Below are 26,461 nucleotides of genomic sequence, written 5' to 3'. Positions count from 1 at the left end.
AGCAAGTCCAGTTTGTCTAAGTAGTATTATTGAGGAGCATCTTTATCTTAAAGCTTTCCTGTCTTCTCAAAACAGCAAGGATCTACTTTAGTTTAATTACAGTCACTCTGTTAAGTGAAAATTTTACATTTACGAGTATCAGATGAAAAGGTAAATGACCTGATGGCAGAGCTGCTTCTTGTCTGGCAGTTCTCTACTGATCGCATGCATTTCAAATCTGATGTCCTCAGGTAACTGTTTTTGAGTTTATCAGAGCTATTTCCCTAGCCTGGTTTTGATTATTTAGAGATGGATACAGCTTTATAAGCAATCCAGTATTCACAAGCTGTAATTTTTGTATTTAATTTTCTTGACCAAAGAACAAATTTAAGGTATAAAAATGTAATAGAGCAAGTCCTTTCTTTGAAGTGTAGAATGAAACGAGCAGAGCAAGAGTTAGGTCTCAGCAAGGGCAATTCTGACTGGATAGAAGAGAAAAAATTTTACACTAAGAGTGGTTAAGCACTGGAAGATGTTGATCAAAGAGGCCATGAAATCTCCATTCTTGGAGCTATTCAAAACTCAGCTGGACGAGTTCACAAGCAACTGGCCCTGCTTTGACCAGAGGCTGAACTGCAGAAGTCCTTTCCAACCTGGGATTCTAATTGCATCAAATCTTTGGAAAAAACACATTTTAATAGATATGCATAATGTGCAGATACTTGCCTGAGTGCAGTATTTCTCTAAACAGTGTTGCTATAGCCTTCAGATACTTGATCAGAATCGGATCCTACAGTTATCAAATAATGAAATGTTAACAAAAATTATTTGCAGATAGATAAAGAGGAGTTTAATCCAAATTCAATTCACATTCAGAATAACATGTCAAAACAGCACTTAAATTTTCAGAGATTCTCTCACAAACTTCTTCACAAAAAAGCGAAAAATCAGCTGCTTTTTTAGGAGTTTTTTCACAGGTGTTCAGCTGTGAACCTAAAAGTAAGACTTCTGTTCCCCTGAGTTCTCAGGTTTTTCATGCACCATTTATTGCCTATTTTTTTCTTTCTAAAGAGTTTGACATTAATCAACTGTTTATACATCTTCACCACTGAAGTGAACTAATTAATTGACGGTGGTTTATCTGGGGAAAGAAAGAGTTGCTGATGTCTTGTGTGACTAGTGAAACATTGCTGTAATTCTGTTAATCCTCTTTTGGAAAAGCTCAGAAAAATTATGCTGCTTTGGAGAAGAATGAGAAGAAGATCAGAATATTCCTTTTCCCCTTGCTTCTGGGAAAACAGTTTGTCACTAATCTCTGTGCTTATTCCTTTGGTAGCTGACTGAAAGACAGGAGGAGTCAAACAGACTTGACTAGGGTCATTAACGCACCTAATGTTGGGCTGTAGGTGGCCTGTTCTCCTTCCTCACCTCCAGCTCTTCTTGCAAGGCAAACAATACAAACAATCTTGCAATCCCTTTGTCGTTCTGTAAGGACAAATCTCAGGTTCAGCCAAGTCCCTAATATTGCAAACATGTTACTTAGACTGAGGGCTTTTTTTTTAAAGAAGAATTCTGTGGAATAGAACTGCTCTTGATTTTTGAATACCTAAGGAAAGTCAAATGTTGACTTGAAACTTCTTGAAAACTTCCCTTCCAGTATTTTAAATAGCTCAAACAATTTAAGTGCAGCTACTTGCAACATCTACCTTTTTTTTCCTAAAAAACTCTATTGAAACAAATTGTAATTTTTCCCATAGTACAGACATTCACCGCCGATTTTCAGAACTTGCAGATCAATATGTTCTGACATATTGTATTTTTGGCATATTAAAATTAACTCTTTACATTTCTCCCTCACCTCACCATTCTTCAGAATGGATTCTGGATTTCTTCACTTAGCTTCTTTCCCTTCACTGGTGCTATTCAGGATTTTACATTGTGCTTTGCACTCTCTTTGGAGCAAAGTGTCTGCAGATACATGCAACACATACACCTTTTGTTTGATATTACATACTTGCTTTCTGCAGAAATTCTTCATAATTAAATCGTATTTTATGTTTTTCACTGTGCTCATTGCTTTTAAGGCCAATGAACATTAATGCTGTACCAGTAGCTACCTAGTTGGCCTCTCCACCTCTCCTGTGTATGTTGAAACATTTGTAATACCTGATGGTAGTGGGAATATGTCAGTAACATTGAACATTGCCTTGCTTTTTATGATAATTTTGATAATTGATACTTCAGCTGTTGAGAAGTTGCAAAGAATCATATTCTGGCTCCTCTGTAAATCAAAAGCGATATTTTAGCTGGCTTTAATGGGGACAGATTTCTCTTCAGTGAAACTTCTCTATTCTGTTTAGTGGGGCTTAGGAGGTCTGAACTACTTTGCTACCTCTTAGCTGGGAGCAGTTCGCTTTCAGAACATGAAAGCAACTTCCATTATTAGCCATGTTTTCAGACGGATGAATGAGAGGAGAGCATATGTATTTTTTTCTGAACCAAGAGTTACCAAAAAGTGAGACATCCACTTTGCATCTGCTGCTGTTTTCTATCACAAGGCGCAACTTCAATATTTGAGTGCAATTACTATGTCAGGTTTTGCCACCCCCTCCCCCAGGTACAGGAAAAACATCAGTAAGCTGGGGCAAGTTCATTTGAGAGTCACCAAGTCAGGGACAGGAGGCCTGTGAGAGGGGGCTGGGTGAGCTGAACCTGGAGAAGTGGCAGCTCTGGGGCACCTTAGAGCAGCCCCGAGTACATATGGGGAGGGTGTTGCGGTGATGGAGCCAGGCTTTTGGTGTGGTGTGGTGGGAACGCTCCAGAGACAAAAGGCGTAGGTTGAAACAAGGAAGATGCAGAGTGACTATAAGGAAAAAAATTTTGCTTATACACAGTAGAGCAGGCTACCAAGGATTTTGAGTCATCAATTACTACACAATGATCAGAACTGAATGGTTTGTACTTCTGCTTTTTTATTTCAGAACTCTAATCCAATGGGAAATCTGTTTTTCTGGATCTTCCTAGATAGGACAAGTATACTACGCACTAGCAATTATCAAATGTTTTAATGTCAACTTTGTTTTGTTCAACTATATACTGTGATAGTTATACTAAGATACCCTTCATGTGGCAGATGCAGTATACCATACATATACTAGGGAACTAAATTTTTTCTCAGGGAAGTGTGCAATGCCAGTGGAGTATCATGGTACACAAAACCATAATTTATTGTAATGGGAAAGTTACTGCTGAAAATTAACCTTATCTTTCATTTCCTACTAAAGTTAGAGTTTTAGCAAGAGGAAGTAAGTAGAAAAGAACACATTTTTGAATGCATCTCCAGTGGAGCGGCTGTTAGTATCTAGAGAAAAGTATGAACAGGACAAGCAGGTGAGACATTTTTCCAGAACCAGTACACTTGTTTTTTTGACTTACAATCTTCCTGAGACATGGTGTGTAAGATTTTTGTGGTCTTTGTGGGTTTGTTCATTCTTCATCTGGAACTGTGCAAAATTTTAACATCCTTTGGCAAAGAAAACTACCTGTCTACCACCTCTTATAAACACATCCTTTGTTTTGCTTTGTGTGATGCCCTTTAGATCTTGCATTGGAAGAAATGGAACAACTGACTCCCACCCTCCTGCTTCAAGTTTCTTCTGATCTTGTAGACTTTTACTTTACCACCCCAGATTTTTTCAGATTGAATGGCTAGTGCTTATTGCCTTCCTCTCAGTGATATTTTATTACACCCCTTTGGCAGGAAAATTTCACACTTCAGTATCTAGTATTCTTTCGTAGTGCTCTGATAGTTTAATGAGACAAGACTGAAGTTTAGGAATAAGTTTCCCACATTTCTGGTCAGTGAAAGGGGTTTTCCGCAAGAAAATTAATGCATATTCTTCATTATTAAGTTGCAAATTTTTAATTGTTTTAGTCTTTTGTAAAAGTGTGAGCATCGTTTGTTTGTACTGGTTAAACAGGTACTGTTGTCATGGTATTATTAACATTTAGTAGCTTATTTATTTCCTTCCATAGTTATTTAGAGCATTTCAGCATTATTCAGAGGAAGTCCCACATGGTTTGAAATTATTTTACAGATACAGATCTTCAACTAGGATTACTTGAGTTTACATTCATTGAGCTATTGGTACTTGGAAGGATTATCCCACCTGAAAATAGTAAATAATGTGGGGAACTGAGCTTATAAAAATACTGCTGTAACTTTCTAGAGCATAAAATTGCCTTTAAAAATACAATATTTTCTCTCTAGTTAGAACATCTGATACTTTCTTGATAGCTTAGATGTTGTGTGGTCTCCCACTTTCTGATGGCATATGGATGAGTCCCATCTGCTCCTTTACAGCTAGGATCAGCTGTTACGGTAAACTGTGGGGTTTCTTTATTTGTTTCATTTTTCTGAACATGGCTTTTCAGCTCACAGATGTTTTTCAGGCATATTGCAAGGGACTGAAACAGTAACGCTAACAACAGGTACGTTCAGGCATGCATGTAATTTGGTACTTCATCATTTTTATCGAAAGACAAGCAGCAGAAAGATTTCATGCATTTACTGAAAATTAAAGGGAGCTTTTTGTTCAAGATAGTCAAGCTATGGTCTGAAAGAAAAATACTCTTCAGAAATCACTTACTGTTGTATAGATTAGGGAGCCATGCTGTTCCAGACAGTTGCTTCATTGTGCCTATTTGTTTAATTAAACACCAGTGAAGGTATTTGGTTGCAGAGAAACATACTGCTTTCCAATATTACTTTCGATTATGGGAATATGTTAGTAAATAATTTTACAGTTTTGACTTCAAGAAAAAGGCAGAAGCTTCATGGAAATGTTCTTCTTGGTCACATATTTGACCTGAAATAAATACATGACACATTTCAACTGAAGAAACATTCAACAAAGAGTAAACAGAAAGGACTGATGGGATTGGTTCTGGCTCCTAAGGAGAGAACAAGCGAAAAAACAGTACAGAAAACATATCAAACAAAACTAGTGAGAGAACATTTTTTATATCTCCACAAATTATTTGTGCTGTTTGGGTTAGGTGTCATCAGCAAATGCATTGTTTTGGAATGGCTTTACTGAGTGGGTAAATCATGTGCAGCTCCTTGGAAATTTGGGTAGTGATAGGTGGGCTTAGGTACATGCAAAATGTCTTCCTTCTTTAACCTTGTCTTAAATGTTATTTAAAGAAAAAGGAAAAGTGAAAAGCAGTTATTCCCACTTTCACAATTAAACCTTCGTGGCTGCCTCTTTGTGGACACTGAACATAGAACTGTGCTTGCAGAATTGATGTCTCTTTTAGGGAAACCACACTAAAGCCTGATTTAAACATAAAAACTGTAGGTTCTGCTTATTTTTATCTGTTTACTTGAATTCCCAATTCACCCGCTGTACTTTTGCAACAGCTGCTGTGCAAACAGGTGATTTTGTATTTTGCTGGGTGAATTGAAAAATATCTATGTGCATGTGTGTGCACTGGGTGATGTGAGATAGTTTTATAAAGCTGCTGGAGGTTGAGCCCTTTTATCTACCAACCAAATAGTTTAGGAAGCAAAACAAAATGAAAAACAACAAAAACCAACTGACCCAGAATGTGTCCAATCCCAGAACAGTTTACTTATTTGCCTGCAGGGATGTGACCCCACTTGTCATATATTCTGGGATGAGGAGCTTGCAGTCTTGTTTCTGATGTTGTTCCGATTTGTATAAAACAATGAAATGCTCGTTCTCTGAACCAGAGAATGGCTGTTCTGCCTGGTGTCAAGAGATTCACCCCAGGTGGTGGAACATGTGGGGAAAAAACCCAATCAACTGATGAATTGGGGATTACAGCAATGTTGGCATGACCTTCCAGATAACTTTCTCAATGTAAGTCAGCAAGACATAGATACAGTGAGACCCTGAGAACTTTGGAAACTTGGCATGAAGCATTTCCATGCATTATCTTTGTAAGAAGAAGTTTATTAATATTTCTTCATAGAATTACAGAATGGTTTGGGTTGGAAGGGACCTTAAAGATCATCTTGTTCCAACCCCCCTGCCATGGGCAGGGACACCTCCCACTAGACCACGTTACTCAAAGACCCATCCAACCTGGCCTACGACACTTCCAGGGAGGGGGCAGCCACAACTTCTCTGGGCAACCTGTGCCAGGGCCTCACTACCCTCACAGTAAATAATTTCGTCCTAATATCTAATTTAAATCTACCCTCTTTCACTTTAAAACCATTATCCCTCATCCTATCACTACACTCCCTGATAGAGTCCCTCAGCATCTTTCCTGTAGGCCCCCTTTAAGTACTGGACGGCTGCTATAAGGTCTCCCCAGAGACCTCTTCCTTAGAAGAATATTCTGTTTAAGTGTAAGATTGTTCTGTCCAGTTTCAATAAATGGAGGAGGCAGTGCTGCAGAGACAGGAAAGGAAACCATGGTGGGGGAGGTTAGGTATGATGTCTTTCTAACTAAATGAAGGGGTGGGAGGAGGTGACTTTAATAATATACCTGGCTTTGAAGTAAACCTTCCTTTATCACCTTCTTTCAGAAACTGGAAAAGTGTTGTCACTTTTGAATCAAACCTTTGAAAATTTGGTGACTCTGGAAACACTGTAGACTGGAGCGCTGAATTTATTTACCATTGGAAATAAGTGAAAATAACACAAGACCCTGCTGTCGCCATAAGACCTGTAGAAGGTGTTTGTGTAGCACAAGTGTGTTGCCCTTCCCTCGACCACTGTAGCTGGGAGAGAGGTCAGCCACACATGTGCACAGGCAGGCGGGCGGTAATGTTCCTTCTTCCGCAGAACATTCCTCAGGAGTTCCTTGGAGTCTTCTGAAAGGAAAAAAAAATGAGCTTTTATTACAACAAGCAGTAATGCAAGGGAAAATTCCAGAAATCTGAGGAGTTGCTTTTATATCCATTGCCTGACTAGGATAACTCAAGCGATCTTTGTGCAGGAGACTTGTGTTACTTGGCAGCACTTCAACTTTGACATTAGTGATTTAGTGGAAATATCACTTCATCTTTCACATTTTACCCATTTCTGATAATAGGACATGTATAACTGCAGGCAGTTGGAGGAAAAAAAACAGGCTAGAAACTCAGGAACAGGGTGAGGATTTAAGGCTGTCTGAAAATGCCAGTTAACTAAGGGCGAATAGAAGAATGATATCTGCAAGTGTCACATGGAAAACTTCTCCATAGCTGTTTTTACTTTATCTAAGTCATTTGAAAGATTGTTTTGTATTAACATTCTGTATCCACATTCTCTTACACATTTTCTTGGAGATTTAATGCTTCATATTGCCACACATTGTCTCTCTGTATTGTAATGTGAAAAATGCTCATTGTGTTGTCATGTGTCATGTCATCATTTTTGAAATGAAGACTTAGAGCTGAATGGTAGAGCATAAAACTGCTCAAAACTGCTCATGCAGCAGTTTGCCAGGAAGGCTGCAAAGAAGGGCTACTGTGAAGGTGAAGATAGATTTTTATGTTAAAAGATACAGAATAACTTTGTAGTGTCTCACAAAAAGGACTGAAAATAGGGTTTCTGTTTCTAAGTACATGGGCAGAAGGGAGAATAACACTGAGAAGAGAGAATAAGCTGCAGGTAAATGTTGCTGCAGAAAATCACAACAAAGACCCAAACCTAGGTGCTAGCTACCATGAATAAATTTAGAATAGAAATTGGAAGAAAACTCTTAGCCACTAGAGGAGCCGAGTTTCTTTATCAGCTTCTCAGTGGAAGCAGCAAAAGGAGAAACTAAACAAACAAGTTTTATACATTTCTAAAAGGACTGTATGAAATACTGCCTGAAACAGCCGAGGATTGGATTTGAACCAGATGATGCAATCTGATGCTGGGTTGCTTTGTCTCCAGGTCCCATATTCTTCCTTTATCTCTAAGTGAGATGCTTGATCCTCTTGTATAAAGTCTTTCCTGTTTTCCATGTGTCAAAAAGCCCATGTGTCTGCAAAGATGAGCATGTTCTCAGAGAGGATATTCTAGCTGGACATTACATAGATCCTGTAGCCCATGACTTAATTTACATCAATAGCTTCTATTTTTAAATCAGTGGCGCTACAGTGAGAAGAAAGCAGTAGTCTCTGGTTAATCCTTTCCCAGTGGCTTCACGGCACCTGACTGTACTGTCTTATGCTGTGTAACATCTTAGAAGTAGTTATTCTAGTCCTAAATCCTGTAGGTATTTCTATGGATGAGTAGCACTTCCCTTCAGAAGTCCTGCTGACTTCAGTGGAGTCTGTGTAAGTTTCAATTTAGTGTGAATAGAATTGAACTCAAATCAGTGTGATTTTTCTTCAGTTCCTACTTTTAAAATAAGTTCCTATTCAGTATGCATAAGGATGACAAAGTCCGATCCGTGGTATGTTTCCAGTCACACTCTCATCACAGAAAAGAGAAATCGATAAAATTCACTCTCTGATGGAATTTGAAAAAATAGTAATTTTATGGTAGTGAGATCTTAATTTTTCGACTGTTGCTTTTTATAGCAATTGCATTTTCAGACACAGCTAAGAAGCATTGACAAACCAAACCATTTCAGAAAAATATTTCACTTAACTTTTTGTATCTTTTTTGAGAGTTTTGCCTAATAATTGAGTTTTATAATACTTGTCATGGTTAATGGACTGTGAGTGAAGTCTTTTCTAGCACAACTGAATACAGACACAATAGAAACATGATAATGGTATATTCAGCATGTGTTAAATGGACATTTTAAAGTAAACAAAAGAAAACTCAGAGGAAATCATTGCTGTGCCCTGAGGTATATCAAAGATATTTTGATATTTAAAGTTTGAATCAGCCTGTGCTCTTACTCTGAATGCCAATGTGCAGCTGTATTGACAGCAGAGCGGTTGTGATAAAAGGGTCACGTTCAAAGTCATGAGGTTTGTTCAATCTGAAATGCCTTCGGGGAAGAAGAAAAATCTTCTCTTGGTAGTGACAAACAAAGGTGTGATAGCACACACGTAGACATCAAAGTACTGAAATGAAAGGCAGCATCAGTGTTATTGCCTGAAACAGGCACTTACAGAAGCTTTCTGTGTTGTTGTGGTAGCTTCTCCACTTAGAGTGGGATGTAAGAATTTCTAATGCTCATGGCCTCCTGCAGAGGCCTTCTTTTAGTACACTTTGAGAAAGAGTCTGGAGCTTGCTTGAGTCGAAAAAACCTTCTCTTTGTACTAGAAAAGTGTATCATGTTAAAAAGAAAGAAATAAACCCATGTTGCTACATATTTAATTAAAAAGTGGTAGATTTGAAAGTTTAGGTTAATTTTCAAAATATCTTTTATTCTGTAAACTAGTAGCCTCTACAGTCTTTCCAGCAGGTAAGCATCCTTTGATAATGTCAAATGGTTCCCGCATCAGGTAAGAAGAGTATTTGCACAGAAATAACCTTTACTTTTCCTGGGTATTTAAGAAATGTTTGGGTTGTTGATAGTTGTAAGGTTTTGTGGGCACAGCAGTAGATTTGAAACATGCTGCATGAAAAGCAGTTAAATATTCCAAACGTGAGTTACAATTCAGTTCAGGAACTTATAATAACCTGGAGATATGTAATTATTATGCAATACGTATCAGTCTGTTGAAGATTTGCTGAGGGATCTCCAGCCCCATCCTCTGCCCCTTTGTGCCACTCCATTGCTGCAGGCTACCATCCATCCAACGCAAGCAGCCTTAGGGTTGGCATTTTAACCCCCCCAGCTGCCACCCATCACATCTTGCCATGTTAATGCCATTGCTTTAATTTATGTAGGCTGGGAACAGCATGTCAACATGTATTTTGGGATTAATACCAGTTTTATGTTTTGTTTGAATACTTCTCTCTTTACAGAGCAGTGTAGAGTAAATGTGTAGCTTTTAACAGTTCTGTTACAGAAGTGATTTCAATTCTTTGTAACTAGTGGAAGTTCTAAATAAAAATGAACCCCCTAGCATTTGAAAGGTAGCTGTATCTGTTGGATAAAGGAATTGCTGGAGATGACACATGGAGTTCTTAGCAGCAGGAAAACTTATGAACTTCATCCCTTTAACAATAGATTTTACAAATTATCTTACTTGAAGCTTTCAAAATGTGAGTGCTTTGACACTTGAGAGCACTCCTCTTACCTGAACTATCATGTTTTCCTGAATGATTGTTAATTACTTGCTGATGGCTCACAACTCCAACACTTAGGAAATTTGTTGCTGGAAAAATGTGTTTCAGAGCTTCATCTAAGCATGAAAAATTGTTATTCAAAAGCTGTGTAAGTGACTTAGGTACATTATTCAGATTAATGGGGACTGGATATAGAAAGCCTAGTAAAAAAATATACTGCTTCTTCTGTGAATTACTATAAAATATTTATACTTACAAAAGTGAAAACTAATCTATATATAGAACAGTAGATGTAGATCTAATGAATGTAACACAATAAAAATATTTTATTTTCTTTATGCCCAGGCACAATGCACAGCAAAGTTCTAAGTTCATCTCATCTATTTTTGGCTAACCTCCATGGCTAGCATTTAAATGCAAATGTTTACTAGTTTTATGTTACAGTAAAAGTTGCTCTAGGGTCTGGACAGTTTCTTGATAGCCAGCCTACTCCATAGAAAGCTAAATAAACAGCAGTAAGAGACCTTCAGGAGAAAAAATGGGTCAGAAGGACAATTGCATGAACAAGAGTAGTCTGATGGTGTCAGTTTGACCGAGTAAGCAGTTGTTTCCTTTGAATCTTCAGATGTTATCTGGCCTACTCCAGATATGTCACTTTTTTGGGAATGCTCAGTTATGGCATAGGCAACATCTTTCTGAGTTTTGTCAGAAAGAAGGTTTATATCTTTCATTGGAGCAAGACTGTTACTGTCTTTATTCATGCTGCTGCTTCCAGTCAAAGGTCACACAGAATCACAGAATCACAGAATAGTAGGGGTTGGAAGGGACCTCTGTGGGTCATCTAGTCCAACCCCCCTGCCGAAGCAGGGTCACCTACAGCAGGCCGCACAGGACCCCGTCCAGGCGGGTCTTGAATATCTCCAGAGAAGGAGACTCCACAACCTCCCTGGGCAGCCTGTTCCAGTGCTCCGTCACCCTCAGAGGGAAGAAGTTCTTCCTCATGTTCAGACGGAACTTCCTGTGCCTCAGTTTGTGCCCATTGACCTTTGTCCTGTCACTGGGCACCACTGAAAAGAGCTTGTCCCCATCCTCCTGACACCCACCCTTCAGATATTTGTAGGCATTTATAAGGTCCCCTCGCAGCCTTCTCTTCTTCAGGCTGAACAAGCCCAGTTCCCTCAACCTCTCCTCGTAGTGGAGATGCTCCAGTCCCCTCACCATCCTTGTAGCCCTCCACTGGACTCTCTCCAGTAGCTCTTCATCTTTCTTGAACTGGGGAGCCCAGAACTGGACACAGTACTCCAGATGAGGCCTCACCAGGGCAGTGTAGAGGGGAAGGAGAACCTCCCTCCTCCTGCTAGCCACACTCTTCTTGGTGCACCCCAGGATCCCATTGGCTTTCTTGGCAGCCAGGGCACACTGCTGGCTCATGGTTAACCTGTCGTCCACCAGGACACCCAGGTCCCTCTCCGCAGAGCTGCTCTCCAGCAGGTCCACCCCAAGCCTGTACTGGTGCATGAGGTTGTTCCTCCCCAGGTGCAGGACCCTGCACTTGCCCTTGTTGAACCTCATCAGGTTCCTCTCTGCCCAGCTTTCCAGCCTATCCAGGTCACGCTGAATGGCAGCACAGCCTTCTGGTGTATCTACCACAACTCCCAGTTTGGTGTCGTCAGCAAACTTGCTGAGGGTACATTCTAACTCTTCATCCAGGTCGTTGATGAAGAAGTTAAACAAGACTGGGCCCAGTACTGACCCCTGAGGGACACCACTTGTCACCAGCCTCCAACTAGACTCGGCGCCACTGATGACAACCCTCTGAGTTCTGCCATTCAGCCAGTTCTCTATCCACTTCACCGACCACTCATCCAGCCCACACTTCCTCAGCTTCCCCAGGAGGATATCATGGGAGACTGTGTCGAAAGCCTTGCTGAAGTCAAGGTAGACAACATCCACGGCTCTCCCTTCGTCTACCCAGCCAGTCATGTCATCGTAGAAAGCTATCAGATTGGTCAGGCATGATTTCCCTTTGGTGAATCCATACTGACTACTCCTGATAACCTTCTTTTCTTCCACTTGATTCATGATGGCCTCCAGGATAAGCTGCTCCATCACCTTTCCCGGGATGGAGGTGAGGTTGACCGGCCTGTAGTTCCCTGGGTCCTCCTTCTTGCCCTTTTTGAAGATTGGAGTGACATTGGCCTTTCTCCAGTCCTCGGGCACCTCTCCTGTCCACCAGGACCTCTCAAAGATGATGGAGACTGGCTCAGCAATGACATCCACCAGCTCCCTCAGCACTCGTGGGTGCATTCCATCAGGGCCCATGGATTTGTGGGCGTTTAGATCACTTAAGCGATCCCTCACACAGTCCTCCTCGACCAAGGGAAAGTCGTCCTCTTTGTAGGCTTCTTCTCTTACCTCCGGGGCCTGGGATTCCTGAGGGCCAGTCTTAGCACTGAAGACTGAAGCAAAGAAGGCATTCAGTAGCTCTGCCTTCTCCGCATCCTCCGTCACCAGGACACCTGCCTCATTCAGCAGCGGCCCCACGTTGTCTCTAGCCTTCCTTTTGCTGCTGATGTAGTTGAAGAAGCCCTTCTTGTTGTTTTTGACATCCCTTGCCAGCTTCACTTCCAGGTGAGCCTTGGCCTTCCTTGTCGCATCCCTGCATGCTCTCACCACGTTTCTGTACTCTCTTCTGCCTGATCTCCGCTAGAAGCTCCTTGTTTAACCATGCAGGTCTCCTGCCTCCTTTGCTAAATTTCTTTCTCAGGGGGATGCATTGCTCCTGTGCATGGAAGAAGTGTTGTTTAAAGAGCGACCAGCACTCATGGACCCCCCTGCCTTCGAGAGCCCTGGCCCACGGGATTCCTCCCAGTAGCTCCTTGAAGAGGGCAAAGTCAGCCCTCCTGAGGTCCAGGGTTTTGATCCTGCTTATCGCCCTGCTTCCTCCACGCAGGATCCTGAACTCGACCATTTCATGGTCACTGCAGCCGAGTCCACCTCCAACCTTCACATCCTCCACCAGTCCCTCCTTGTTTGTTAACACGAGGTCCAGCAGCGCACCTTTCCTTGTTGGTTCCTCCACCACTTGCATCAGAAAGTTGCACCTTCTGGCGCTCTCTTGATTTTCCTTTCTGTTTGGTATTTGCTATATGTATTTTGATTATTGGCCAAAGTAAGGGAAATAAAGTATTTTTATTGTCCTACATTCAGTAGTTGTACATCTGCTGCTCTCCATACTCTGTCTACCATCCTGGAGCAGCAGTCAAATTCTTTAATCACTGGCATTTGAGTCACTATGTCCTAAAGACTCCAGCAGTTTCCTGAAATCACAAACAGTGAAGACATGCTCTGTTACCCATCTTAAACAAGAGGAGGACAGGGAGAGACTATTGCATCCTATCTTCTTTGAAAATTTGCTCCACTGTTTTTACTCTTGTGGTCCTTCAGAATTAATGCAGCTATACAATGGCATAATTGCACACTGCTACTGTCCTGGATTCGGCTGGGGTAGAGTATATTTTCCTCCCAGTAGCTGCTGTGTTTTGGATTTAGTATGAGAAGGATGTTGATAATACACTGATGTTTTTAGTTGTTACCAAGAAACTTTTTCAGTTTCCCATATTCAGCTAATGAGCAGGTGTGCAGGAGCCGGGAGGGAGCAGAGTCAGGCAGCCAGCCCAAGCTGGCCAGTAGAAATGTTCCATACCATGGATGTCTGCTCAGTTGGCTGGGGGGCAGGAGTCCTCTCTTCTCTGGGAGTTCAGTCTGTTTCTTTCTGTGAGTTTGGCAAGTTCTGCACAATTCAAGAGTTTCGCGATTGCGGCTCAGGGACCAGCTGCAAATTGGTCATTGGGTGGTGAGAAAAAAATTGTATTGTGTATAGCTTGTTTCGCATATTCATCAGTAATAGTAGTATTTCCTTTATTGTATCATTAGACTGTATTTATCTCAACCCAGGAGTTTTCTCTTTTGTCCATTCTCCTCCGCATCCCACTGAGGGGGAAGGGGAGGGGTGAGCGAGTCGCTGTCTGGTACTTAGTTACCAGCTTCTGGGTTAAACCACGACAGCTACTATGATTAATCTGTTTGTTGAAGTATTTCATGAGGAAAGCCTGACATGCCACACTGAGTTTTCAAGACTGTTTTAGCTTGCATAGGTTCACAACCAGCAAAATTTTGCCGTAATGGGCTGTCAACCTGAATTCCTGACAGGGAAATCATGTCTGATAACTTTATATTTCTTTCAATAGATTATTGTAGAAGTAATAAGCCTAGTCTAGATCAGGGTTGGCTTTTTTTTCTGTTTTCAGTCATGCTGTAGTGATGTGACGGTGTGAATATTTCACTTACCTAGGACTGAACACACTTTGGGGTCTTTAATTCAGATATTTCCATGATTTTGCCATCATGGAAATGGATGAAAATGTAAGGGACACTTCTGTGCTTTTAGTAAATTAAAAACTCTCTCATTATTGATCTCGTCATTGAGATCATTGTTTTTAATAGTGTAATATTGAAGTGATGTTAATCAGTATCTGATCATTACTGTTACTGAGAATAAGTATAAAATGAATTATGTCATGAAGACTCTTAGTCATAGCTCAGTAAAGAATTTTTTTCTTCATGTTCAAAATAGAAGAACAGAAATTCAGGCAATAATTAGGGTTCTGATGTGATAAAGTGAGTCTGAAAATATAGCAGAAATGTTTAAAACACTATTTACATGTAGTTAAAAGTTGAGTCTATTTTTTAATTGTATTTTATTCTTCAGTAGTTATGCAGAATTATAATGGTGAAGCAAAAAGAAATATTGCTAAGTACCACAATAGAAATTTAATATTGAGGTTCAGTTTTTACAAAAAAATAAACCAACACAAAAAATTAATCAAATAACAACTACAATAACAAAAAAAAAAACAAAAAATGCCCCACCAGATTGAAAGTGTTACCAAAACACCAAAAAAAGATATATTGGATTCATACAGCAGTGCCTATTTTCTATTCTGCTGTGGTACTTAGCAGTATCTAGTGATCTATGTCTGGACTAAGATTTCTATTACAGTTTAAAAAGAAAAAAGGGAAAAGCTATTAAAAATTGAAGATACTACTCAGGCTTCCAGGAAACAGCTTTATTTAAAAGGAATGATTATAACTAGTTAAAGAACAATATCTTAAAAGTACTGAAATTATTTGGGTTTATCAGTTATATAGTAAGTATTTTGCCGTCATTAAATTTTCAGAGAAGAATAATTCATTCAGTAAATGACTGCTTATAAAGTTCTGCTTGAGAGCACTGCCTTATGGAATTAAAAATTATAGGAAAATACACTAATTATTATTTAAGAGGGGGAGAATTTCACTGAAGAAGAAATTATCAGATGGTTCAAATAAAGGTATTCTTATGTCTTTTGCATTATGAAATTACATGGAATATCTGCTTTAGAAATAGTTACCTAAATGGATGTAGAAAGGATATTGTGTGGTTTCCTCATTAGCTAATAGCCTTGCTGTATGTCATCTATTTTAGTGCAAATTACCTGAGAACCAGAAATTAACATTTTAACTGATGATGTTACATTCAGAGTACATCAATATTTTTGTTGCTTTGTTTATTTTTTTACCCTGAATGATGTGGCTTACCTTGCACTAACAAAGTTCAGAATACCTCCAGAACTGGCTTTGTATATACTGTTAGAGTAACAGGTTTTATAGCTGCTAAACCGAAGGACAGTTAATCAATACAAAATCCCTTTCCAAACAATATTGTATTAAAAACTAGACTGTTAATAACTAAAAGTACTAATTCTTATATTATTGGGTTTTGCCAGGTTTTGTAGTATTTATGTTTTCTAATTTGGTGTTATGGTTTGTACTTTTGGTTTGTCATAGACTGACTTAGCTTTAAATGTTCTTTATTCAAGTGGTCTTTAATATCTAAGACAGAAAAGACCATGCTCTTCAAATGGCACAAATTAATGCAGTTAATGAACTATACTGTTTTATACAAGTGAAGGGCCTGTTTTGCTTAATTCTGCGGTAGATGAGATCAACAGTTCTGTGGACAAGAGCTGAGTGAGACAGCAGAGTCTGCGGCATGAAGCTGTGGCTCAGTACAGCCCTATCACATGTTCTGCTCCCAGTTCTCTCGACAGGATTAGCTGGGCAATACAGCCATCATATCAGACTATGTAATCTCGTTATTTGGTGGGGTATTATTCTATCAAATACAATTTACAAGTTAAAGTTACAGGTTACAGAACACCTCTTTAAAGACTGAGATATGTATTTTGCAAAATTCTTGTTCTATCTGTAGACCCATAGAGATGGAAGAAACTCAGTGGTTGCGCTGCATCCCTCACTGGCAGTACTCTGGCAGTATTTTCTCCCATGGGCTTTGGCGGGGATTTGTTTGGATTTTGGTTGGTTGGTTGGGGTGTTTTGTTTGTTTATGGATATGAGTTCTTTTATAGCTAAGGTCTGTGTAGAAACTAGCAGCCTTTTGCTCTCTCACTGAAGAATATTGGGTTGTTTTTCCAGCAATTTTCTTCCAGGATCTTTGTGTCACTTCCATTGCTTCTTTCCCACAGCTGCTCTCTTGAATTGCAAATACTGAAGCTTTTGATTGCAACAGTACTTTATCTCCCAAACCTATTAGGACATATCAGTCTTCTCTACACGCCTTGCCTTGCAGTTAAAAGCTGTTTCACTTGATATTGTCTAGGCCTGCACATTTTTTTTTCCAAAGCAGAATGTTATTGCAAAGTGCTTGTCTGTTTTCTCAAAATATCTTGTGTTGAAGACTCCTTCTCTTAAAGCATGGAGTTAGAAGGTCTGGGAGCTCTTGCCCTAATCAGGACTCAGGATTTCCAGACTCCCTCCTGTGTCGGCAAGATTTGGAGTGCTGAGTTATGCATGAAGCCACGAGGCCATGGGGCCACGGGTGGCTGTCCTGGTGGGGCTGGAAATCCACAGCTGGCTGTGGAGCCGCTGCCTGAACACACACATTTTTGTCTTGAGCGTGTCTTGAAAGATGAGCTGCTGGCTCAGGGAGTCAGTTCCATTCTCTTTAGTGGCTCACTGGTTTGCCTTTAGAGGCAATTTACCAATGTAATAAATCTCCCTGATTAGTGTTAGGCATCTATTCCTTTAACAGCCTCATTTCATAAATCATATATATAGACATGACTTCAACTCCCAGTTAGGTATTGGTTAAAACCAGAATGAGGTTCTCAGTATTTTCCTTCGTTTTTCAAGATTTCTGTATTCAGATTTTTGCACTGAATCAAGTAACTTCGGCTAAGCAGTATTTATTTGTAATTGCTCACTGAACAAAACAGTAAATATGTGTACTTAAAGTTTCATAAGAAAACATGTTGATATTTTAAATATATGAAAATCTGTAGCATGTGTACCAACAATATTGCTTCTGTTCTATGGTTCCAATTCAATGCATAAAAGACTATAGGGTTGAAATTCTGGATGTTTACCAGCACATGACATTGATCCTAAGTGTAACTAGACTAATTACGGAGGGAAATGAATAAAATACACAGATATAGAAGTCTTGTTGCATGTCTAAATGTGTCATATGGGCTTAATCTAGTTTCATAAAACAGCCCATTGATATGGAAGTCCTGCAGTAAGAGATTTGTAGTTTCCAGTAGATGTAGCATTCTAACAGGTATAAGAATCTTTCTTTAATGGCACTGCAGTATGTTAAAAGCTTCTTCCATTATGTTCACTGCAATGCTGAAAAGAAGGAATTATTAGAACTCAATCTCTATAATTATTTTAGTCAATGCATTACCTCTTTAAATTAATGTTCAGAAGTTACCTTGCTGAAAAACTCCTACAGGAAATCCTAATATACATTTTTGGTTTTATGATCAGAGCTAAAATAAAGCTGTGTCTCTGAAAATTGTGTGGAAAACCTTCCAGGGGAAATGCTAATGCCAGGTTCATCCCCCATGAGAAAGAACATCAGTTAGCTTTTTGGTGAAATAATTTCACCAACATTCAAACACATATTAAAGTTACAAAACCCATGACAAAATGTTTAAAGACTGTTTAAAAAAATACAGTGGTTTGGTTGGATTGCTTTTGGCTGTGGTTTCCAAGCATCCATGTTTGAACACAGGCCAGTATGGAGCCATCTGATCTGGTGATTATATAAAGCACCTTACAAGGAGCCGGACTCAGTAAGGAATGGTTGCTAAGATGCCATAATATTGTGATTTCTGCACCCAGATCCAACTGACCTAGTCAAAACACAATACAGTTTCCTTCAACCCTATGCATCCAGATTTCTATCTCAAAGCAACCAAGTTCAAGGAGAAAAGGGATCCTTGAGCGCACCTCTGACACCTTGAAATGACTGAGGATGGACTCCTGGGGCTACAGGTTCAGCTGATCTCAGGTGCCTTCACTGTTTGTGTCTTAAGGCTTTACATTTTTCCTTCAGCTTACCCAAATTTCTTTTCCAGTTCACTCAGTTGTGGAGTGTGGTATGGCTCTTGGAAGCCATTTGCATCCCATGCTCTGAATCCTTGTAAGATCAAGTCTCTGCTCTTCCAAGCATATAGCAATATACAGCCATGACTTGGCTTCATTTGGTTTCTCACGTTTCCAGATGTGGCCAGTCTTTCGCATAACTCATCTACTGCTTTTTGGGCTCCTTGCTTCCTCCAAATAATTTCTCTTAAGTCATCCCTCTACAGAAACTGATTTTCTTTGTTTTGTTCTGCTATGGAGGTGCTTGTTTGTGCCACGACAAAGTCTGGAGGTCTGTCTGTGCCACCTTTCCCATTCATAGAATCATAGAATGGTTTGAGTTGGAAGGGACCTTTAAAGATCATTTAGTCCAATCCCCCTGCAATGAGCAGAGACATCTTCAACTACACCAGGTTGCTCAGAGCCCCGTCCAACCTGACCTTGACTGCTTCCAGGGATGGGGCATCTACCACCTCTCTGGGCAACCTGTGCCAGTGTTACACCACCCTCATTGGAATAAATTTCTTCCTTATATCCAGTCTAAATCTACCTTCTTTTAGTTTAAAACCATTACACCTTTGTCCTATCGCGACAGGCCCTGCTAAAAAGATTGTCACCCTTTTTCTTATAAAGCCCCCTTTAAATACTGAAAGGCTGCAATAAGGCCTCCCCAGAGCCTTCTCCTCTCCAGGCAGAACAGCCCCAACTCTCTCAGCCTTTCCCCATAGGAGAGGTGTTCCGTCCCTCTGATCATTTTTATGGCCCTCCTCTGGACCTCCTTCAATAGGTCCATGTCTGTCCTGTGCTGAGGGCTCCAGAGCTGGACGCAGGACTCCAGGTGACGTCTCACCAGAGCAGAGCAGACGGGCAGAATCCCCTCCCTCGACCTGCTGGCCACGCTGCTTTTGAGGCAGCCCAGGATGCGGTTGGCCTTCTGGGCTGTGAGCACACATTGTTGGCTCATGTCCAGCTTTTCATCCACCAGTACCCCCAAGTCCTTCTCGGCAGGACTACTGTCAGTCCCTTCATCCCCCCAGCCTGTATTGGCACTGGGGGTTGCCCAGACCCAGGTGGAGGACCCTGCACTTGGCCTTGTTGAACCTCGTGAGGTTCACACAGGTCCACTTCTCCAGCTTATCCAGGTCCCTCTGGATGGCATCCCATCCCTCAGGTGTGTCGACCGCACCACTCAGCTTGGTGTCATCTGCGAACTCGCTGAGGGTGCACTTGATCCCCCTGTCTAGGTCATTGATGAAGATATTAAAGAGCACTGGTCCCAGTACGGACCCCTGAGGGACACCACTTGTCACCGATCTCCATCTGGACATTAAGCCGTTGACCACTACCCTCTGGATGCGACCATCCAACCGATTCCTCATCCACCAAACAGTCCACCTATCTAATCCGTATCTCTCCAATTTAGAGAGAAGGATGTTGTGGTTGTGGGGGACCATGTCAGAGGCCTTACAGAAGTCCAGATCGATGACGTCCTTAGCTCTTCCCTTGTGCACTGATGTAGTCGCTCCATCATAGAAGGCCACTATGTTGGTCAGGCAGGACTTGACCTTGGTGAAGCCATGCTGGCTGTCTTGAATCACCTCCCTGCCCTCCATATGCCTTAGCAGAGCTGCTAGGAGGATCTGTTCCATGATCTTCCCAAGTACAGAGGTGAGGCTGACAGGTTGGTTTAAAAATGGGTGCACCCTTTTTAAAAATTTGTGCAATGTTTCCCTTTTTCCCATCACCAGGGACTTCACCTGAGTGCCAGGACTTTTCAAATGTCATGGAAAGTGGCTTGGCAACTACATCAGCCAATTCCCTCAGGACTCTGGGATGCACCTTGTCAGGTCCCATAGATTTATGTATGCTCAGGTTCCTCAGGTGGTCACAGACCTGATCTCTTTACAGTAGGCGGGACTTTGCTCCCCCCGTCCCTGCCTTGCAATCCATCCACTTGAGAGGCATGGGAAGAGAGGTTGCCATTGAAGACTGAGACAAAAATGTTGTTGAGTACCTCAGCCTTCTCCTCATCTGTTGCTACTAGTTTGCCAGTCTTGCTCATCACAGGGGCTACACTTTCTTTGACCTTCTTCTTCTGGCTGACATACCTGTAGAAGCCCTTCTTATTATTCTTTGCATCCTTTGTCAAGTTGAGCTCCATCCATGCCTAGGCCTTCCTGATCCCATCCCTGAACAGCCGGGCAGCATCCCTATCCTCTTCCCAGGATACCTGTCCCTGCCTTCCACTGCCTGTGCATTTCCTTCTTGCCCTTTAGTTTGACCAGCAGGTCTTGACTCAGCCATGCTTGTCTCTTGCCTTCCTTGCCTAATTTCTTACACCTGCGGACTGAGAGCTCTCCTGCTCTATAGAAAGCATCCTTAAAGATCTTCCAGCTCTGTTCTGCTCCCTTCTCCCTGAGGGTGGTTTCCCAGGGGGTCCTACTAAGTCTTTGAAGAGCTGGAAGTCTGCTTTCCTAGAATTCAGGGTCCTTTACCCCTTGCCTGACCCATATTCCTCAGGACTGCAAACTCCACCAGTGCGTGATCACTGCAGCTCAGGCTGCCTCCAATCTTGACGTCACCGATGAGCTTACTTGAGTTGGTGACCAGTAGGTCCAGTATCGCATCCCCTCTCGTAGGGCTGTTACCTGGCTTCAGAAGTCATCCTCAATGCACTCCAGGAGTCTCCTGGATTGCCAACAGCTACTTTTCCAGCAGATGTTGGGGTGGTTGAAGTCCCCCAGCAGGACAAGAGCCTGAGAGCGCAAAGCCTCCTGGAGCTGGAGGAAGAAGGCTTCGTCAGTAGGCTCCCCTTGGTCAGGTGGCCTGGAGTAAACACCAGCCACAAGGTTCTCTTTGTTGTCCCTGTCTATTCTTACCCATAGGCTTTCGACCTGCTTGTGACTATTCTTCAGGGACATCTCTTCAAACTCATAACATTACTTGATGTAGAGGGCAATGTCTCTGCCCCTCCTTCCTTGCCTGACCCTTCTGAACAGCCCGTAGCCACCAATAGCCCCCTCCAGTCATGGGATTTGTCCCACCAAGTTTGGGTAATGGCAATCGGGTCATAGCTTTCTAGCAGCACGGTGGCTTCCAACTCCTCCTGTTTGTTGCCCATGCTGTGTGCATTCGTGTAGAGGCACTTCAGCTGGGCAGTCAGCAGTGTTGCTTTCATTAGAGGAACACCCCTTAATTCCGTTGAGCTATTTCACTGGTGTTTCTCTGATGGCCCCTATTACTTCAGGAGCCCCTGGCTCATCTCTGTAAGACTCCAGCTGTACTGCAGTGCAGCCAGCAGGTCTCAGAGCACCAGGCTGAGGTTCCTCACTAGCACCCTGTCCCTCTAACTTCAGTGTGTCATCCCACAGCTTGTCACGGGCAAGCCTGGTATTATCCCCCTCCCTCTTCAAGTATACTTTAAAGCTCTGTCAGTGAGCCCCACTAGCTCATGAGCAAAGACCCTCTACCCCCTTTGAGAAAGAGGAGTCCCATCTGACACCAGCAAACCTAGTGCCAACAGAACATGTGTTCCTCTACAGAACATTTGAAAGAGCTCAGAGGAGCTGCTGATATTTTTTTTTAGACCTTGCAAAATACTATTTTTACCATCACTAGATTAATTGATTATTTTTCAAATTGGATTGAAAAGCTTTTATCACAAGTATGGCTAATAATAAATTTTAGTGATGATTAGTATGTATCTAGAAATTACATTTGAATTTCAAGGAACCGTCTTCCAACACAATACCCATGCATTTTTATTTCCATAACATTTATTCTGTCTGATATGTTTCTGTCCTTTTGTACTTTATTTTGCCTTTTTTTCGCCTCTGGCTTTTTTCCTCTCTCATACAATGTGTATTTTCCCAAATGGGTCTCGAACAGCATTTTTTATTATACTGACAAGAACAGCAACACCTCTGTAGATTGTCCTACAGCAAAGGCCTGACAGAATAAATGATCATAAATAAATCATCTTAAATGATTTCTGTTTCCAGTTCTTCAGTTCCTCTCTCCAAGGGGCAAGAGCCCTGGTAAACCACTGCCTCGCGTGGCGTTTGAGACCTAAGACAGATGCTGACAGAACAGATGTGATTGTTTTTTTGCCTGCCATATCTTAGGATTTGAACACAAATCCCAGGTGTATGATAGAACAGGGAATGGAAGCCACCAGGGATTGATAGACCCCATGTTGCTTGAATTTCATTAAGTTATGCCTGTTCAGCTGTTTATTCTACATATTCAAATTTGGGAGAGGTCACTTTTTTCAGTCAGAGAATTCAGATACTACATATGGCTTGTAGAAAGACGCTAAGCTGGGGCTTGGATGGCCTAAACTCTCCATATCTCCGTTTTCTGTGTGTAAAGTAAGAGTAAATAAATTTACTTCCTCTCTACTTTTTTTGGTGTAATTTATATTGACAGTCTTTGGAACAGAAAGTTCAGCTGAAGCTTTTGCTACCATTGTAGATAATGTTCTCACAAAAAGTCACATTACCTGATGATGAAGAGTGATGCCTGACATATATAGCTGTTTTGCTGCATCATGTTGCCTTTCTTTTGTGCACTCTAAAGCACTTACAGATGTATTCACAACTGTCCAAGGGTAAGGGTAGTGAAAAAGATAAACACATAGATCAAGCAAAGACATACAAGGAGAAGATCCAGTGGGTGGATAAGTCTTTGTTGGTGTTTTTATCTTAATGTATATGTATTTTGGAAGTCAGGATTCTTGTAGAGGTTTTTGAGAGGAAGTGTGTCCATTAATATGCTTTTTGATTGCTCACACTAGCGTGTTAAAATGCTTAAAGCCAGAGAATGGACTTGCTCAGTACATGTGTACATGGATCTTGCCCACAAAGCTAAGTGGTGCTGATGATGCTGACAGACATGAGGACCTGCAGGAAGCAACTGCTAGCACCAGAATACTGAAAACCTGTCTGATTTGCTAGGTTTACAATTTTCCAAACTGTGGTGAAATAATCCTGCAAGTAGACGCATGTTTAATGTGTAACATTAACAGAAATATGTAGCCAATCAGTAAATTCAATCCGTGTTTTATTCTATAAAAATAGAAATATTTCTGTTGAAATACCCTATTGGAATGAAGAAAGCCAAAGATCATAAATTGAGACTTTCAGCTATCAGACAGCTATTCCCCGAGGCTGTTGTCAGGCCAGCAATATGCCAGTGCTGTACAAAATAGTCCACTGTCTAAGTGGAAGGAAACACGAGTGACAAATGTGGTATTCAACTCAGCTTGTTATTACGGAGGTCAGAGTCCTTGATGGATGGGAGAAATAGACCTTGCCAGAAGTGCCAACAGTGTCTCTAGTAAGGGAATGTATTAAATAATCATCAGTGAAAAGTATGCTTATAGAGAAGCAAATGTTTTGTCTTTTTTATTGCTAAAATAAAGTGGGTAACAATTATCAAAAAATACTGTTTAATCTCTTTAGAGCCATCTTTACAATTGTTAAGGTCTGAAAGTATTTTGGAATATTTCTGAATTTTCAGAATTTCAAAGATTTTAGCCGAAACTGTTGTGTGGATTCACTGCTCTGTTACCTGCTTGCCATCACTGAAAGTATGTAGAACAGCAGATGCAGTGGCATGAAAGGGAGAGGTGTCCTTTCTCTAAAGTACGGTTTTGACAAATCACGTTTTACTGGCTCAGAAGCCCCTGCATACACCTGGGCAGAGAGCTGCAGAGCAGCGCTAGTCGCTGAGGTGTGCAACACAGAGCATGTTCATCTCTATCGGGGAAACAGCTGGAAGCAGGGGAAGCTTACTGAAACCACTGACTTGTTGGACCCTGTTTCAGGTGGGATTCCGTTTGTCCTCACTGGAGAGCTTTTCCAGCAGTCACAGAGACCAGCCGCTTTCATGGTAGGTGGAACAGTCAACTGGCTCTCCAACTTCGCAGTCGGACTGCTCTTCCCTTTCATTCAGGTACTCAGCAGCCTTGATATTTGATATACTGTGATATAGCTGATATAGTGTAGCATAAGATGTTTGAATAGTAATTGTCAGGTAATAATAAATGTCTTTTTATTGAAGTGGATGAAGATCCCACCATGTTTTTGAAACAGTTCAGTTGTGCTACCCACATATCTGCCTGTTTGAATGCCTTGGAGAAAATTGTCGTGCAAAAGAAAAATTAATGTAACCATGGACAACCCTGTATGGTAAATTCCCCACAGGAGTGCTTTAGGAATGCAGTCTGATGGCTGTGTCTGGAGTTCACGGTCATTGATGGTGATTGTCACTGCCTTTTTCTTCAGCCTTTAGGCCTTCCATCTTCTGGTTTACCCTAAGTTTTGAGAATCCTTATTAGTCTCACTGGGGAATAGATTCCTCTCCTCTCCTCTCCTCTCCTCTCCTCTCCTCTCCTCTCCTCTCCTCTCCTCTCCTCTCCTCTCCTCTCCTCCCTTCATCTAAGCTTGGCTTCATGGCTCTCTTTTTTTCAATCTCTTCTGTCAGGCTTTTATCTTCCTTAGCTCATTCCTTCTTGCTGAAGAATAGTTGCTACCTGCATGAACTTGTTCCTGCCCCAGCTCCCATAAGCTTTTCTTTTAGTGGATTGCTTTATTTCCTTGGCTGAACTAGTTGCGTGGAGGACAGAGGCCAGTTTCTTCAAGAGCTGTCTGACAACTGATATTTGTATTCTAACAGGATAATTTTATTTTCTAAAAAAATAAAATTTAAATTTTTAAAAAAAAAGAAAAAATAAAATTCGAAGTTCAATATAGAATGCCATTTTTCCCCTCTGATTCCTAAGAACGCTTCATCATTGTTGATGCATCGATGTCTGGCAAAGGAGGCTTCAAACAGCTGCTTGTTCAAAACCACACTGAGGTCCTTTTCATGACCACGAACCCCTCACAAGGACTGTCCATACTCTCTGGAGCTTGCACAGGGGCTGATTCTCTATCTTAGGAGCTGAAGGACTGATCAGTCCCTGACCAACCGCATCCAAACTCTTTAAAAAGCCATCCTGATAACAGTTCAAGGGTGAAGCTCACAACTACAGCACAAAATAAAGAAGTACTAATTGTTTTTTTTAAAGGCACAGAGAAAAATACTAGAGGCAGGGGAAGGGCACAGAGGGAAGCAAGCCCTCCAGGCTGCCTGCAGGTCCTCACACCCAGGAGAGAGATTTTGGACTACCCTTCAAATCACCTCTGAGTAAGAGATCTGAATAACAGGCAAGGAAGTGTTACTGCTGTTTGTGCCTTCTTGCAACTGAAAATTATATGATACTTTATCATATGCGATACTGTGTAACAGTATGCAGATACTGTAAAATTATACTATAAGACTATATATTCATTTTCATTTGACCAGTAAAACTGCTTTTATTGAGTAGTGCGAATAGTGCTGTTTAGAATTATGTGTACTTGAAAGTCATAGAGTCTGACCCTTGATCCAAGTTTGACACTTAATTTAAAATTTCTTGTAAAAGGAAAAAGTCTGTAGTCATTTTGATTATTTGGATCACCTTCAAAAGTCAACATGAGCGTAAAGACTGTCATCCTTTCAAACTCTGCACTACTGCTAACATTAACTTCAATTAGACTGCTCAAAGGTGTAAGTCTTAAGAGCTTATTTTAGTACTTACGGAAATCAGTGAGTGTTTTTCACCAGTTTCGCAGCTCACAGTAAGGACTTGCCAGCTTAGACATTTAAGGTGAGGTTTTCAAAAGCAGGTAGAGATGTAATTCTTTTCTCACTGAGGTCATTAGAGCATCCACCAAATGACAGAAAGAATTGGACAATTCCCTTGTGTTTTTGAAAACCTAACCTTCATCATCAGCATCAGTGTGGTCCAGAAGGCAGTCACGAGCTCA

General features: G+C 41.2%; 1 protein-coding gene across 4 annotated transcripts in view; it reads left to right on the top strand.

Moving 5' to 3' along the window:
* The window catches only part of SLC2A9 (solute carrier family 2 member 9), a 117,996-nt gene that overhangs the window by 71,172 nt on the left and 20,363 nt on the right, over positions 1–26,461 (top strand). For all 4 annotated transcript variants that reach the window (XM_075420535.1, XM_075420532.1, XM_075420534.1 and 1 more), the window contains exon 11: positions 24,436–24,563. In XM_075420535.1, the coding sequence (XP_075276650.1) occupies positions 24,436–24,563 (128 nt within the window). The remainder of the gene's footprint in view (positions 1–24,435; positions 24,564–26,461) is intronic.

This window comes from Opisthocomus hoazin, chromosome 5, assembly GCF_030867145.1.
Source record: "Opisthocomus hoazin isolate bOpiHoa1 chromosome 5, bOpiHoa1.hap1, whole genome shotgun sequence".
NCBI lineage: Eukaryota > Metazoa > Chordata > Aves > Opisthocomiformes > Opisthocomidae > Opisthocomus > Opisthocomus hoazin.
The sequence above is the reverse complement of the archived record's forward strand: the minus strand, read 5'-3'. Positions and strand labels throughout refer to the sequence as shown.